Source organism: Lipotes vexillifer, unplaced genomic scaffold (assembly GCF_000442215.2).
Source record: "Lipotes vexillifer unplaced genomic scaffold, Lipotes_vexillifer_v1.1 scaffold1009, whole genome shotgun sequence".
NCBI lineage: Eukaryota > Metazoa > Chordata > Mammalia > Artiodactyla > Lipotidae > Lipotes > Lipotes vexillifer.
Genome location: NW_006772405.1, coordinates 257,515 through 272,455, shown reverse-complemented (window position 1 = coordinate 272,455; position 14,941 = coordinate 257,515). Strand labels below are relative to the sequence as shown.

General features: G+C 38.5%; 1 protein-coding gene across 1 annotated transcript; it reads right to left on the bottom strand.

Annotated features, from left to right (window-relative positions):
- Window positions 1-4,243: 4,243 nt before the first annotated feature.
- On the bottom strand, window positions 4,244-12,764 carry LOC103069971 (serine peptidase inhibitor Kazal type 13). Its single transcript, XM_007447482.1, has 4 exons — window positions 12,695-12,764; window positions 10,575-10,612; window positions 9,637-9,764; window positions 4,244-4,292 (listed from the first exon to the last, which is right to left on the bottom strand). The coding sequence occupies exons 1-4, from the start codon at window positions 12,762-12,764 to the stop codon at window positions 4,244-4,246; spliced, it is 285 nt and encodes a 94-aa protein (XP_007447544.1).
- Window positions 12,765-14,941: the final 2,177 nt, after the last annotated feature.

Here is a 14,941-nt window from a genome sequence, read left to right as displayed (position 1 = left end):
TCTTACTGGGAATTGCTATTTTGCTCAATTGTACTGTAACCACAAAAAAACATACATTGTGAGTAAAATAACAATTAACTGTATTAATCACTTATATGCCCAATTTCAGTAAGGAAGTACAGTTCTAATTTTTTTCTTTTTTATGTTGTATTTGTGCTTACTGAATTTAGTAAAATTAATTTTATATGTGAATTTAATAATGTTGGCCTTGTTTTGAGGAATTTTTATTCCATTTTCTAGTAATGCATTTTGTATTTTGTAAAATTATTGGTCTTGGAAGGGTTGAACATTTAAAAAATTGGTCCTTAGACCAAAGTGGTTAAGGAATTTCACTAGAGGGTTTGGTGACTATGTGGCTATAGGTGGAGTCATTTGGGAGATGAAGGAAGAATAACAGTTTTGAGCCTCATAACTGAGAAAATAAAGCTCCTTGGACTGAAACAGGGGCCGCTGGAAGAGGAGCTGACTTGTGGAGAGAGACACTTGGTTGAATTCGGACCTTTAGATTGTAAGATGATGAGAGAAAATTCAGATACAAGGGTCTAGCAGGAGATTGGAGAGATGTGACTGAAGCTCACATCATGGAAAAGATAAGCACAAGGAATCATTTGTACAGATGTTGTAGTTGAGTCATGGAAATGGCAAGACATTCAAAAGAATGAATGTCCTGTGAGAACTGAACATGCAGATTTTCACACAGTGACTTTCATTAAAATTGGTTTACACTTTCCACAAATATTATTATTCTCCCAACTGATTTAAAGTTTCCTAATGTTGTACAGGACAAAAGAACCAAGTGTGGTGATGATGATGATGATAATAATGTAATGATATAATTATAAAACGATGATAAATCCTTATATTCCAAGCACAGTTTTTGTTTTGTTTTGTTTGTTTGTTTTTTGCCATACACGGGCCTCTCACTGTTGTGGCCTCTCCCGTTGCGGAGCACAGGCTCCAGACGCGCAGGCTCAGCGGCCATGGCTCACGGGCCCAGCCGCTCCGCGGCATGTGGGATCTTCCCGGACCGGGGCACGAACCCGTGTCCCCTGCATCGGCAGGTGGACTCTCAACCACTGCGCCACCAGGGAAGCCCTGTTTTGTTTTTTAACATCTTTATTGGAGTATAATTGCTTTACAATGGTGTGTTAGTTTCTGATCAGCTATACATATATCCCCATATCTCCTTCCTCCTGTATCTCCCTCTCACCCTCCCTATCCCACCCCTCTAGGTGGTCACAAAGCACCAGGCTGATCTCCCTGTCCAAGAACAGTTTTTATCACATAAGAAAGTTAAGGTATAGAGGAGAGAGGCTAACTAACTTGCTGAAGTTCACTTAAATAACATGAGATCAAGTTGAGGTTTGAATTCAGGTAGTTTGGTTTCAGAGCTTGTATTCTTAGCCATTTACCACTAACGACTAATGATGCTGAGGTGAGCCTTGTTCAGACTCATTAACACTTAGCCAGGCAATGTCTTGGGAGCATATGTGTCTCCCAGGAAAAACACAAAACCATTGGGGAAAAAAAAAACAAAAAAAAACCACTTCTCTTTCCCGAAGTCTCCTCTAAGGGGTATACATCAATGCCTCTCAACCTGAGATGCATTAAATTTCTACTTGGGATCTTGATAAATTGTAGAATTTGACCCAGCACGTCTGCAGTGAAATCTGCAATTCTGCATTTTTAACAAGCTCCCAGTGCTGTTCCTGACCATGCTCTGAGGAGAAAGGGTCTGGAAAGTCAGGAGGCAGATGAAGAAGTGAGAAATTCGCCATAGTGTTTACAGATAAATTATGTTCAGGAGTTGCATCTAGAGGAGCAGGCTGTAGCTCAGAGTCTTCAAAGTATTAAAGGAATACCCTTTTAACGGCTTCTCATCTCATTTAGAATAAGACCTAGACTTCTATCCGTGGCTTTAAGGCCTACGTACATGACGTCGTCGTATCTCCCAGGTCTCTCTGATCTCAGCATCTGGTCTTGACTTCTCCTAGCCCCTCTAGCAGTCTCTCTGCTTCTAGCAGGGAGTATCCACTCCTGATCTTGCTATTCGTGTGTTTTGTTTATTTGTTTGTTATCGCTTTTTCCCCCAGCACTATGCTCTAACCAAGGTCATCTGAATGTGAACTCCTTGAGAATACAAGCCTTATCCGCCCAGTGCCTAGAACAGTGTCTGACACAGCATAGGCACCCAATAAATGTTCATTAAACAAACCAATAGGTTTTATTTGCCTGTGCTCTATAAAAAATTTCTTACTGTTTTATAGAAAATAAATAGATCTGGAGATCAGAAAACAGAAATGGCAGGTCAAACCTAAAAAGTTGATGCTAAGTGAGTATTAACTAATTTATTTTAAATACCTGAAAAGTAAGCAGGAAGCTTGGCTCCCATTTGAGGAATGATTTTATAATTTTGAAAACAATTTTATTTTGATACATTATTTGTCCATTAGTGCATCTAGGCTCTCTTTTTCTAGTCCCTTTTGGGTTTGTAGACAACATAAGGTTGTGGTTAGGAGCAGGATAATTGAGTTTAAATTTCAGTCCTTTAAAAACTACAAGATTGCATAGTTTACGTTGTCTGAGTTTAGTTTCTTCATCTGTAAAATGGGGGTGACAATGGCAGTAGGCTTATAGGACTGTGGAGAGGATTAATTGAGTTAAAGCAAATAAAACACAGCACTTGGCATGGTGCATGTGCTCACTGAACATGGGTTAATTATTGTCAGAACTCTACCTCTGCTTGTAAGGCGGGGCCAAGATGTCAAACTGCCCCTTCCTTTACTGGAATGCCTGTGTTCTCATCTAAAACTTCAGATGGTTATTTCCATTCTCAGCTTACACTTCATGTGAGCTTAGTTACCGTGTGTGTGTTCCTATCTGTCTCCCAGTCAGCCCAGCATTTTCACACAACAGAGAAGATGCTTGTTAACTATGCCTGTTTATTTTCCTACTAAAGTAGAATAATTGTGGGCTCTCTTTTTTTTTTTTTGAGGAGGGGAAAATAAAAGAATTTTCCTGATTCTCTCTTTTTTATTCTGTGGTAGGACAAGTTATACCTTCCACCCCCTTTTTGAGGGGAAGATTCTGCTTTTATTATTTTTGGTGAGGCAGAGATGGAAAGGTGAAATAATGAAATAGTGTTCAACTATACAAGATGATAATTAACAAGAGAAGGTCTGTATTTTAAGAGACTCTTTATTTTGAGGGACCTGAGAGACCTGAAACTTTATCACCCCAGCTTCAAAGAGAGCCACCCAGCTGGATCCTACTGGCCTGGGGTGCTGGGGGCAGGAGGGAGGAAGACATAAGAGGACGAGGGTCTCCCCTGCTAGCAGAGGTGGACTGTGTATATGCTGGAAAGGAGATGGAGAAAGTAGACTTGTGCATACCTTTCTGGACCTGTCTGGTTCAACTAGGCAGATTAAGTTAGAAGAATGAGGCTGGCGTCTAGTGGCAACAACAGGTACTAGCACAGAGCACACATGGCAAAGGAGAGAGCTCTTTTCATTTCCCCAGCCTCAAGTAAAATAATGACTTCATCTCCCTGTATTAGTCAAGATCTTTCAGCTACAAGTGACAGATTATAGACCAGATCAAGCAAAAAAAGAAAAGGGAATTTATTGAATGATGTAATGTGAACAATGGGATGGAGTGAGGATCAGGTATACTGCAGTTGGGGGTCAGATGATGAGCACTCTCTCCCTTTCTCTCAAAAACATGCTTGTTCCCCAAAGCTCTTGGCTCTTCTTCTCTCCTTCTGTTAGCATGTGGACCTTTTTCTCTTCTACTGAAAGTGGGCTTCATTTATGAATATGAGGTAGAAATTCTCAAACAACTGTGTGCATGTGCGGAGGGGATATTTTCTTTTTTGTTCATGTCTTTAGTGAGATTAGTGGGGCAGGGTCTGATCTTGCAGATAAGCCTGCAATTTGGGATAAACTGAATTCAGGGGAGTGTTCATAAGCACGTTTGATAACAGACCTCAGCCCCAAGCAAACTGAAAGCTGACTTGAAACAATCAGTACCCAGAGATGAATATCTACCACCTTTTTCAGTATGGTGTTTATTTCTAATAAATGCGATATCAGTTCTCCATTAGTTTTCTTTTGTTTCCATTGTTGTTCCAAATTTGGGTGCAGCATGGAGTTGTGTTATTTATTATACACCCTCAAATTCCAAAGGAAATAATTTTCAGAATTTAGTGAAAAGAATAAGCAAGTATATAGTACTCTGTTACCCATTAATTACATTTTCCGTATTTATCAAATTTAATATGAGGACCGAATTCCCTAAAGAAAAGAGAAGAAAAAAGAGATTAATATCATAAGGAAAGGGGGCCTTGCTTCACATCCTCTCTCTTCCGAATGAAGTCCTGAGAAAGGGAGCTGCTTCTACAGTTCCCTTTACCTCCGTCTCTTTTCATGGCCACCACAGTTGGCACATTCCCCCCCATGTCTTGATTATTCAAAAATTGCTCTGTGAAGTTTTTCAGTAGAGAGTCTTTCATTCCCCAGCCCATTCCCATTTTAATACCTTTCCATTCAGTGTAGCAATGTCAATTTTTTCTACCAAGAAGTAAAAGATAACCATAGCAATAATGCTATGCGTAATAATTCACATAATTCACACTCTTTACTTAGATTTTCACTAGGTTTACACTGCCCATAGACTACAGTCTGTTCCCCTTACTTTAGGATTTATGTTTCCCAGAAGACTAGGCTCTGCCTAACTTTCCACCCTTATTTTTTACTGTTCTTTAAATACCTGACATTCCTTTCAACACAATTTTTATCTTCCTTATTTCCCTAAAGACATTGCAGTTTCTCAGTTCCATGTGTTTTCCCAAGCAGTGAGCCCTGTATAAATTGCTCATTCTATTTTCTTTTGCACTTTTTCCTTTTTTTTTTTTGACAGTGAACTACCCACAGGTTACTAGCTGGGTTTCTGTGACTGTATCTCCCTGACCTGGGCTTTGAGTAGTCACTGAATTTTTATTTATTTATTTATTTATTTTTTTATTTTTTTATTTTTTTATTTTTTGCGGTACGCGGGCCTCTCACTGTTGTGGCCTCTCCCGTCGCGGAGCACGGGCTCCGGACGCGCAGGCCCAGCTGCCACGGCTCACGGGCCCAGCCGCTCCACGGCATGTGGGATCTTCCCGGACCAGGGCACGAACCCGCGTCCCCTGCATCGGCAGGTGGACTCTCAACCACTGCGCCACCAGGGAAGCCCGCACTTTTTCTTTTTTTAAACCTCTCAACATAGTATTAGCTTTTTATTTATTTATCTGGTTGCTCTGAGTCTTCACTGCAGCAGGTGGGCTCCTTAATTGTAGCTCGCTGTCTCCCTAGTTGTGGCTTATGGGCTCCTTAGTTGTGGCACACGGGCTCCTTAGTTGTGGCATGCGAACTCTTATTAGTTGCAACATGCATGTGGGATCTAATTCCTTGACCAGGGATCTAACCTGCACCCTGTGCATTGGGAGCATAGAGTCTTATCCACTGTGCCACCAGTCCCTGCACTTCTTCTTTAAGAATAATGTAACTGCTTCATGACAAAGGAGGCAAGAATATACAACAGCAAAAAGACATTCTCTTCAATAAGTGGTGCTGGGAAAACTGGACAGCTACATGTAAAAGAATGAAATTAGAACATTCTCTAACACCATATATAAAAATAAACTCAGAATGGATCAAAGACATAATTATAAGGCCAGACAGTATAAAACTCTTAGAGGAAAACATAGGCAGAACACTCTTTGACATAAATGGCACCAATATCGTTTTTGATCCACCTCCTAGAGTAATGAAAATATAAACCAAAATAAACAAATGGGACCTAATTGAACTTAAAAGCTTCTGCACAACAAAGGAAAGCTTAAACAAAACGAAAAGACAACCTAAGGACTGGGAGAAAATATTTGCAAATGATGAGACCAACAGGGGTTAATTTCCAAAATATGCAAACAGCTCATCAGCTTAATATCAAAAAAAAAAAGACAACCCAATCCAAAAATGGGCAGAAGACCTAAATAGACATTTCTCCAAAGAAGACATACAGATGGTCAACAGGCACATGAAAAGATGTTCCACATCACTAATTATTAGAGAAATACAAATCAGAACTACGATGAGGTTATACAATGAGGTATCACCTCACACCAGTCAGAATGGCCATCATTAAAAACTCTATAAATAATAAAGCCTGGAGAGAGTGTGGAGAAAAGGGAACCCTTCTACACCATTGGTGGGAATGTAAATTGGTGCAGCCACAGTGGAGAACAGCATGGACGTTCTTTAAAAAACTAAAAACAGAGTTACCATATGATCCTGCAATCCCACTCCTGGGCATATATCTGGATAAAACTCTAATTTGAAAAGATACATGCACCCCAATGTTAATAGCAGTATTAGCCAAGACATGGAAGCAAACTAAATGTCCATCAACAGATGAATGGATAAAGAAGATATGGGGTGTGTGTGTGTGTGTGTGTGTGTGTGTGTGTGTGTGTGTAATGGAATATTACTCAGCCATAAAAAAGAATGAAATAATGCCATTTGCAGCAATATGGATGGACCTAGAGATTATCATATTAAGTGAGGTAAGTCAGAAAAAGAAAAAGACAAATGTCATATAATATCATGTATATGTGGAACCTTAAAAAAGGACATAGATGAACTTATATACAAAACAGAAATAGACTCATAGAAAACAAACATAGGGTTATCAAAGGCGATAGCAGGTTGGGGGGATAAATTAGGAGTTTGGGATTAACATATACATACTATTGTATATAAAATAGATAAACAACAAGGACCTACTGTATAGCACAGGGAACTATACTCAGTATCTTGTAATGACCTATAATAGAAAAGAATCTGAAAAAGAATATATATATTGCCTGCACTCCATTTGGATGGGGAGCTGCTACTAGATAACTGTTGCTTATTTCTTGAATGTGAAATTCTAGCTTACTATTAGTGTTTGATTTTTTAAAAATAAATTGGAAACCTATATTTTTAGGTAAAATCTGATTTTTGAAATACTGTCAACTGTAAAAACTTACTGAAATACTATTCTGGTTAAACAGAACCAATACTGTTTTCTATTATCATGAATTTTCTTATGTAATATATTCTTTTTGCCACATAAGACCACAAACTTATGAAGAGTCTGGGATCTGTTTCATACAACTCTATTTTCTTGGTAGTTATTATGAGGGCCCTACACTGAGTAGGCTTGGGGGATTCCTTTAAGGATAATGACTGATTTTTTTTCAATTCTGGGCAAGACGCACTCTTAAGTTTTCTGTTTTTCAAGGGATTTACATTGTTCATAAATGGTGGATATCTCTCAGGATTGTGAGTCCAGTTTCTCAGGATTTTTCTTCAAAACACTAGCTAAGAGCAGAGACAGAAGAATTACTCTTTTGCCTCCATTACTCAAAAGAGCATAATGACTATTCTTGTTGCCCCGTGATCCAGAAATGGCATGAAGGCCATGTTTATACATGAAAGTCACAGTGAGAATTAAAACAAATATACAGGCAACTGTACCATCCCTGCCATTGGCATCAGTGTTCTCTGTGTTCCAAAAATAGATATGTTTGATAAGAACTATGTTCATAATGGCTCCAATGAGAGAACCATTTTTTTCTTTTTTAATTAGCAGAGGCTCCTTATTTATACTTTGAGAAAAAACAGCTAGTGTTCATAGTGTATCTGGCAGACTTACAAGGTAGAAAAGAAAGAAAGAAAGAAAGGAGAGAAGGAGAGAGAATGAGAGTGAGAGGGTGAGAGAGTGCCAGAACAGATCAGAGGCATGCTGATAGAGCTTTTGAGACTTTCTCAAGTCTCCTAGATGAGGCTGAAAAAAATCTCAGAACCATCTTTGAGAAGCCATTTGGTTGTAGCATAGTGGAAAACCAGTTCCCCAATGTAATTCTGCATCAACCTATGCTGATTTTCAGAAGCCCAGGCCATTGTGGGTGGGTCCTTCTTATGCCGCTCATTTTAATGTTGTGCATCCAAATACCAGACAGTGTGAAAAAGGCTTATGTGGAAGAGCTAAGAAGACACTTCCCAATGTCTTTTGCCTAATTAGCCCTGCCTGAGAAAGTGACAACCACCACATTTGGAAGGAATGATTATGTAATTTAATCATTCTACATAGTCTGCTAATATTCATGAATTCTCATTCATCTTTCTTTGAGGTCAATGGGAGATACTTGGTTAATTCACATTTTTCAGTTCCCATTCTTTTCCTTTAAAGTCATCCTCTGAGTCTAGTACTTGCTCTGAAGATGAGCAAGTATTACCTTTATTGGACTAGTTTCTACACCTCGTTTCCTTCAGTGCTCAGAAATGCTAATGTGATGCCAGAAGTCCATGAAGATTCTTCTCAAAGGAAGATATGCATTAAAGAGTTAGCTCAGCAGACTTGAGATGCTCAAATCAGCTCATAGGAAGTAATCTCTACACCCTTGGGATATTCTGGCTGATAAGAGTAACTTTGTAACCTAGGGCCATAGGTCATGCCAGATAATTTACCCTGAGGTGACTGCCTGTTTTTGTTCACCTGTGGTGCTGAGCCACTCTGTATCAGTTTAACTCCTAGGGGGAGGGGGCTGGAGACTAAGTAGTTGTCAATCATGTAGGTGCTACATGTCCCCAGTAAAAACCCTGGACACCAAAGCTTTGGTGGGGCTTCCCAGGTTGTCAATACTTTATATAAGTTATGACACATGATATCTGGGAGAATTTAAGCACGCCTGTGTGACTCCCCTGGGAGAGGACGACTGGAAGCTTGTGCCTGATCTCCTAGACTCCACCCTTTGAGTTTTCTGCCTTTGCTGATTTTATTCTGTATCCTTTCATTGTAATAATCTGTTAGCATGCGTATAACAGCTTTTCTGAGTTCTGTCAGTCCTACTAGGGGATCATCAAACCTGAGGGTACTCCTGGAGACTCCCAACAGAGAGGATCTCATAGGTCATGGAAGAGTTACTGACAAGACACGATAAGGCTGATTTGTAAAAACAATTTCAAATAGAGCTAAAATGTATCACAAGGAATATTATTAACTTTTTAATCTAAATTTCCCATTGAATTTATTTGAAAGGCAAAAAAATATTAAAAGTTGACAGTCAGTTTTTTTCCAGGTAAGACCACATAATCACTTTGTTACTTACGTGTATATCTACACCTGTATTTATGTCTGTGTCTGTATGTCTGTATCTGTATCTATATTTACTTCTTCCAGGCAACAATATGGGTGCTACTCATAGGGATGTCACTGTGACTTGTTAAAGAAAATTTGGTTTTTTTAAGATGGATTTCTATTTATTGCTTGAATATAATCTATAGACTATCTACTAATATGATCTCTGTACAATTCTGCCAAAATATCATGTAAGCTTTTCTTTCTTTTTTTTTTAAATGAGTCAACTTTGAATGTTAACTAAATTTTTTAAAAAGACTTTTCTCTTTACTATGTATGTAGTCTGTCCTCAGTCTTTTGTGTATTAAAAAAAAAAATCCCATGCATCAGCAAATCCAGTTCCTTGCTAAAATTATTGGAAATTTCTATGAAGAAATATAGAGAAAAAATAATGGTATTTTATTTTGAACTTACCACTGATCAACACAAAGGAAACACTCATTCTTGTAAGTGTGACCTTTTGTAGCACAAACGTATGCTGTCATCTCAGGACATTTTGCTTCATAAAGAGGATCCAGTGGGTAGTACATTTTACATGGGGGCTACAAACATCATAAAATATCATATGAATAACAACTGATAGATTTTCCCTCATCTATTCCTGGCCTGTCACTTCTGCCCCACATAGAAATAATATCAAATGTTACTAGTCAGTTGATCTTTTTGCAAGATTTCCTCTCCTCTGGGCTTTGGTCAGTCAAGTTTTTTCTGACTACAATATCCTCACTCATTCATCATTTGTTAGTCATAAGCAGTATCATAACTCAGCTTAAATCCCAAATGCAAAGTTTTCACTTAAACTTGGAGTCCCAATGCCAGTAACTCATTATAAGAAGTTTGTGAGGGGCTTCCCTGGTGGCGCAGTGCTTGAGAGTCCGCCTGCCGATGCAGGAGACGCGGGTTCGTGCCCCGTTTCGGGAAGATCCCACATGCCGCGGAGCGGCTGGGCCGGTGAGCCGTGAAAAAAAAAAAAAAAAAAAAAAAAAAAAGAAGTTTGTGAGTAGAGATAGTTATGTGTCTCTGAACTCCTAGAAGATAGGGGCTTAAATGTAGTTTTTAAGAGTGAGGGTTCTGTATTGAGACTGGGATTAAATTCTGTATATACCATTGTTAAACTCTGTGGCCTTGGACAATAGACAAGTATTAATTCATTTAATGTACAGAGATGCATCTTACTATTATAACGCTTGTGCTACATGGGAGTAAATCTAAGCCTGAGGAGGTTAAGATACATGCCCAAAGTCACACAGAAAACTTCCATTCTACTTAACCGCTATGAAGTTTTAGGTCTCTCGTGTCAGGAGAGTGATCAGATTAAAATCAGAATTCGGAACTTAGAAATTTAAATTTACCATAGGCCATTTAGAATAGTCATGTGGTTTGAAGATTTCTGCAAATATAATACAGACACAATAGGTTAAAAGAAACAGTTCTCCGTGGAGTTTGATTTCACTCACTGAAGTTACTGACTGAACAAAGAAATGTAATGCAATTACTTATCTGCACAAAGTATACAAAATAATTTGTGACAACAAAATTTGTGGGTGGTATTCCTTTGTTAACTACTTGATCCATTTATTTATTCTCTCCTTCTTTTCACAGTCCTGACTTCATTTATATATTTGCTGTGTCATTGAGGAAAGAGTAAAAACCATTTGGGGTTGTATGCTTAACTTGCCAACCGTGTTATTTTCATTAAGTCACTTGACTTTTGTTTGCTTTAGTTTCCTCGTCACGACAATTAGGACAAGTATATGCATTTTAAAGATGGTTGTAAAAATTTAAAGTAATATAGTAAATAAAGGATTAGGCCAGTTCCTACCAAGATGCTGAACTAAAGAGGATACTAAGAATGATGACGAGAAAGCTTAGGAGTTCCTTTGCTCTGGAGAGACTGAGGGATATGATGAACTGATTTGTGCGAGGGGTGCTGGTGTTGCTTAGGGATAGAGGATGACCAGCTGGCTATGGGAGAATAAAATAAGAAAAGACCTATCGAAGTTTTGCCCTATCTCTCACTGTTAGGTGATATTTAAAATATCCAAGAAAATTCTAGCTTTCCAAAAGTCAGAATTTACAAAGTTAGCAAAGTTGTACGATTTTAAAATCTTCACATAAAGGAAACAACAAGCCTCCCAACCTCTCCAGGAATGGACTATGCTGTTTACATATGTATGTACTTTTTCAGAGAATTAAAAAGATGGAATGCTCCTCTCTAATTCTAAAAAGCCAGAATATTTAAATAACAAAAGCAGCTGGATATAGTTATGAGAAAAGAAAAATAAAAGCCTTCATCTAGTAAAAGTAAAGTAATATATATACACTGCATACCATACATAAGAACAAACTTCAAATGGACCTGGATCTCAACATAAAAAACAAAACAATACAAAGATCAAAATATAACACAGCTGAGTTGCTCTTTAATCTTAATATACGAAAGACTTTCTGATAATGACTCATTAATCTCTGTGCAGTAACAGAAAGGACTGATACATTTTATTACATCCAAATAAAAATAACTTTTTCATGACAAAATATAAATATAAACTAAAAAAGATATCTGATAAACTGGAAAAAATATTTGCAACACATATCATAGATAAAGGGCTAATATACCTGATACATAAAGAATACTTTAAAATTGAGGGGAAAAAAATCCCAATTGCTGAATGAGTTATCTACATGGACCTACAATTCATACACACACACAAAACCCCGAAGATATGGAAATAACCCTTAAATTTGTGAAGGATATTCAAATGCAGTATGATAAGAAAAATGCTAATGAAAACTATATTGAAATACCATCTATTACTGGTGGGAATGCAAGTTGGCACAACTTTTATGAAGTGAAATTTGGCAACGTTGAACAAAACTACTTTGCATTCACATTCAATCACAATTCAAGGAATCTACCCTGAAGATAAACTCCCAACGATAGAAAAATACATATGCATAAGATTATTTATTGCAGCATTGTTTTTAATTGCAAAATATTGGACACAAACTAATGCCCGTACACCTAAGACTGGTTGAATAAACTTTGCTACATCCATCCAAAAAAGTCTTATGCTGTCGTATAAAAGAATGAGGAAATCCCTGTGAACTGATATGTACTGCTTTTCAGGACATTCTGAATTGGGAAAAGCAGGATGCAAATAGGTACCTAAAATAAGATTGGTTACATAAAAGATGAGGGTGGGACTGCAGTGGAAGGAAAAGGGTATGGAGGCAGTGACATATCTTTGAACCTAAACTTGTGTTCATTTTGGTTTATTTTGTTTCATTTGTCATGTTCAAAATAATTTTAAATTGCTATCCAATAGCAATCCCTTTCCAATAGTGATACCCAACTGATACCCCATTTGTATTATCAAGCCCAAAGGCCTATGTTTCAGCAAAACTTTACCCATCCAGTCACAAATGACTCTTTTTCTCTCCTGCAAGTAAAAGAAAGACATATGCTTACCTGAAAAAACAATCTGTGCCAAAGTGGAGGATACCAGGAAAAATATGGTCATGCAGGGAAAGGCAGCCATTTGATCTCATCTAACATCCTGCTTTGGTGAGGCCTGTGAAAATGCTCGATAGTTTATTCGTGGTCTCTTGCACAACTGGCTTTCCAAACGTGAGAGAACCCACTACTATGAATTGGTGCCATTCCCCTGAACTTGGCCATGGTGATTCCAAACTGGCCTGGTCTCTAGGGATTCAGACCTAAGAAGGCTCTTCTGCTCTAAAGAGGGAAAGAAAACCATTAAAATAACTTTTTTTTTTCCCCTGCCAACAGCCATTGTACAGTCACTGTTTTGGCTTGGAAGAGGAATTAGCCTCAGGGCTCTCACCAGGGCTGACTCCGGCATGTTACGTATAAATAGGTTCATCCTACAATACATCATCTAAACTGAGACACTCATGTTAGTGAATATGGACACTTTAAGAATTCATAAGAATTCTGAGAAAACAGGTGTGAACTGATGACTATGCTGCACAATCAGGGATGTGTCACTTTATAAAACACATTGTTTGATTTCCTGGGATAGACCAGTTCCTCCCACATTGAAGTCCTCCATTTCCTAAGTTTCTTCTTCCAGGCAAGTTACATGTGCTCAAATACAAAGAATAGATTGAAAATGGAATTGTTGGTCTGGGGTCATAAAAATTATGTATACCTTTCCTGATACACAAATCAGGATAATTGATTTTTATCATTTTTATGATTCATATATAGGTACACATGATTTTGATGACACTGGTAAGTTCAAATTCTAGCTTCAACATTTCTTAGAAGTATGAGCCTCAGAAAAAGCATGAACATCACAGGATACTGAGAATATCAACTGATATTAATATAAGTAGAGTTTAACTTTATTAAATTACCAATTTCTTTAGCCAAACTCTTCTTTTGTAAGAATGGAAAGATTTGGCCCAAAGAGAAGATCCTTTCCAAGTCATTTACTCAACTTCCCATGCCCTACTCTACTCATTCTGTCTCTTCTCCAAATTGCAGCGGGTGGACACAGAGAGAAATGAGAGAGAACCATATTAGCTGTGCAGGGGAAACAAAAGGAGGGTGCTGGAAGAAAACAAACATACTGGGAAACCTAGTGACAGAGAAGAAAGCCAAAGAGATACCATCACTGAATTAGAATAAGGAGGTGAAGAGATGTTTACCTGAATGAGCTTGCTACAAAATATGAGCCCACTGTAGTCACCCTGAGGTCACAGCTAGCCTTGAGCAAAGTTGCTGTTCCATGAGTCTGTGGCCCAGGGGCATGTTGAGCAGAGGAGGCAGGCTCCCTGCTCAGTTGAGTGACCAGTTGATTGGCAAGATATTGCGCTAATAGCTGTTTTCTAGTTTGACCCCTCTCTTAAACCACCTCCTCTGATGTTTCATGCTCCAGCAGGCAGGGACAGACCTGGAGGTTCTGTACTTGTGGTTTCTGATTGTGGATCATGAGAACAAGATGACATTTGCAAAGCAGGTTAATTACCTACCTTATTCCAGATAATCTGGTATATATTCACCAAATTCAAGGCTGATTCATTTTCCTGGTCTCTGCCTCCAGAGGTCATTTAGCCCATCCTGCTTCTCAGAAGGGTTATCTGTTTGATCTTTGTAGGACATGATTTCTGACATCAGCCAGGGAAACTCCAGCACCATGACTAATAATCTTTGCAATACCTAAGTCTTCTGAAGTCTCCATGTGTTTCCCTCCCCTCCACCTTAACGTAGGCAAGCCTGACATTTTGCCATAACGTGGAAAATTTCTATCTCACACACTTTAAACTCTCCTAGAGAAGTTAGTACTCCTTTTGCTGCTTGTCTTCCCTTCTCAGTCTTAGTCCCATAGACTGACATTTATATTTAGCCCCTTGCCATGACCATGCTCTCTTGACATCCTGTTCTTGATTCTTCCCTCTTTCTTCCAAGCCGGGATAAATTCAGCATGCTATTTTCCTGCTCCAGACCTTGGCTGTGGAGCAAGGATGGAACAACTTCCATACAATGGAGTCTACAGTCCTGCTATCATCACTACTGACCTAGGCCCTCTAGACTCCTAAGGAGGTCTCTTATTATTTAATGTCAGGTTGCAACCTATGCCACCCATCTCCATATCATTTCCATTTTTAATCCAATTTTTTCAACTCTCTGACCACACCTCTGCTACATTACTTTGAGTAGTAAACTTCACCTCTTCTTTATTGTGTAGGG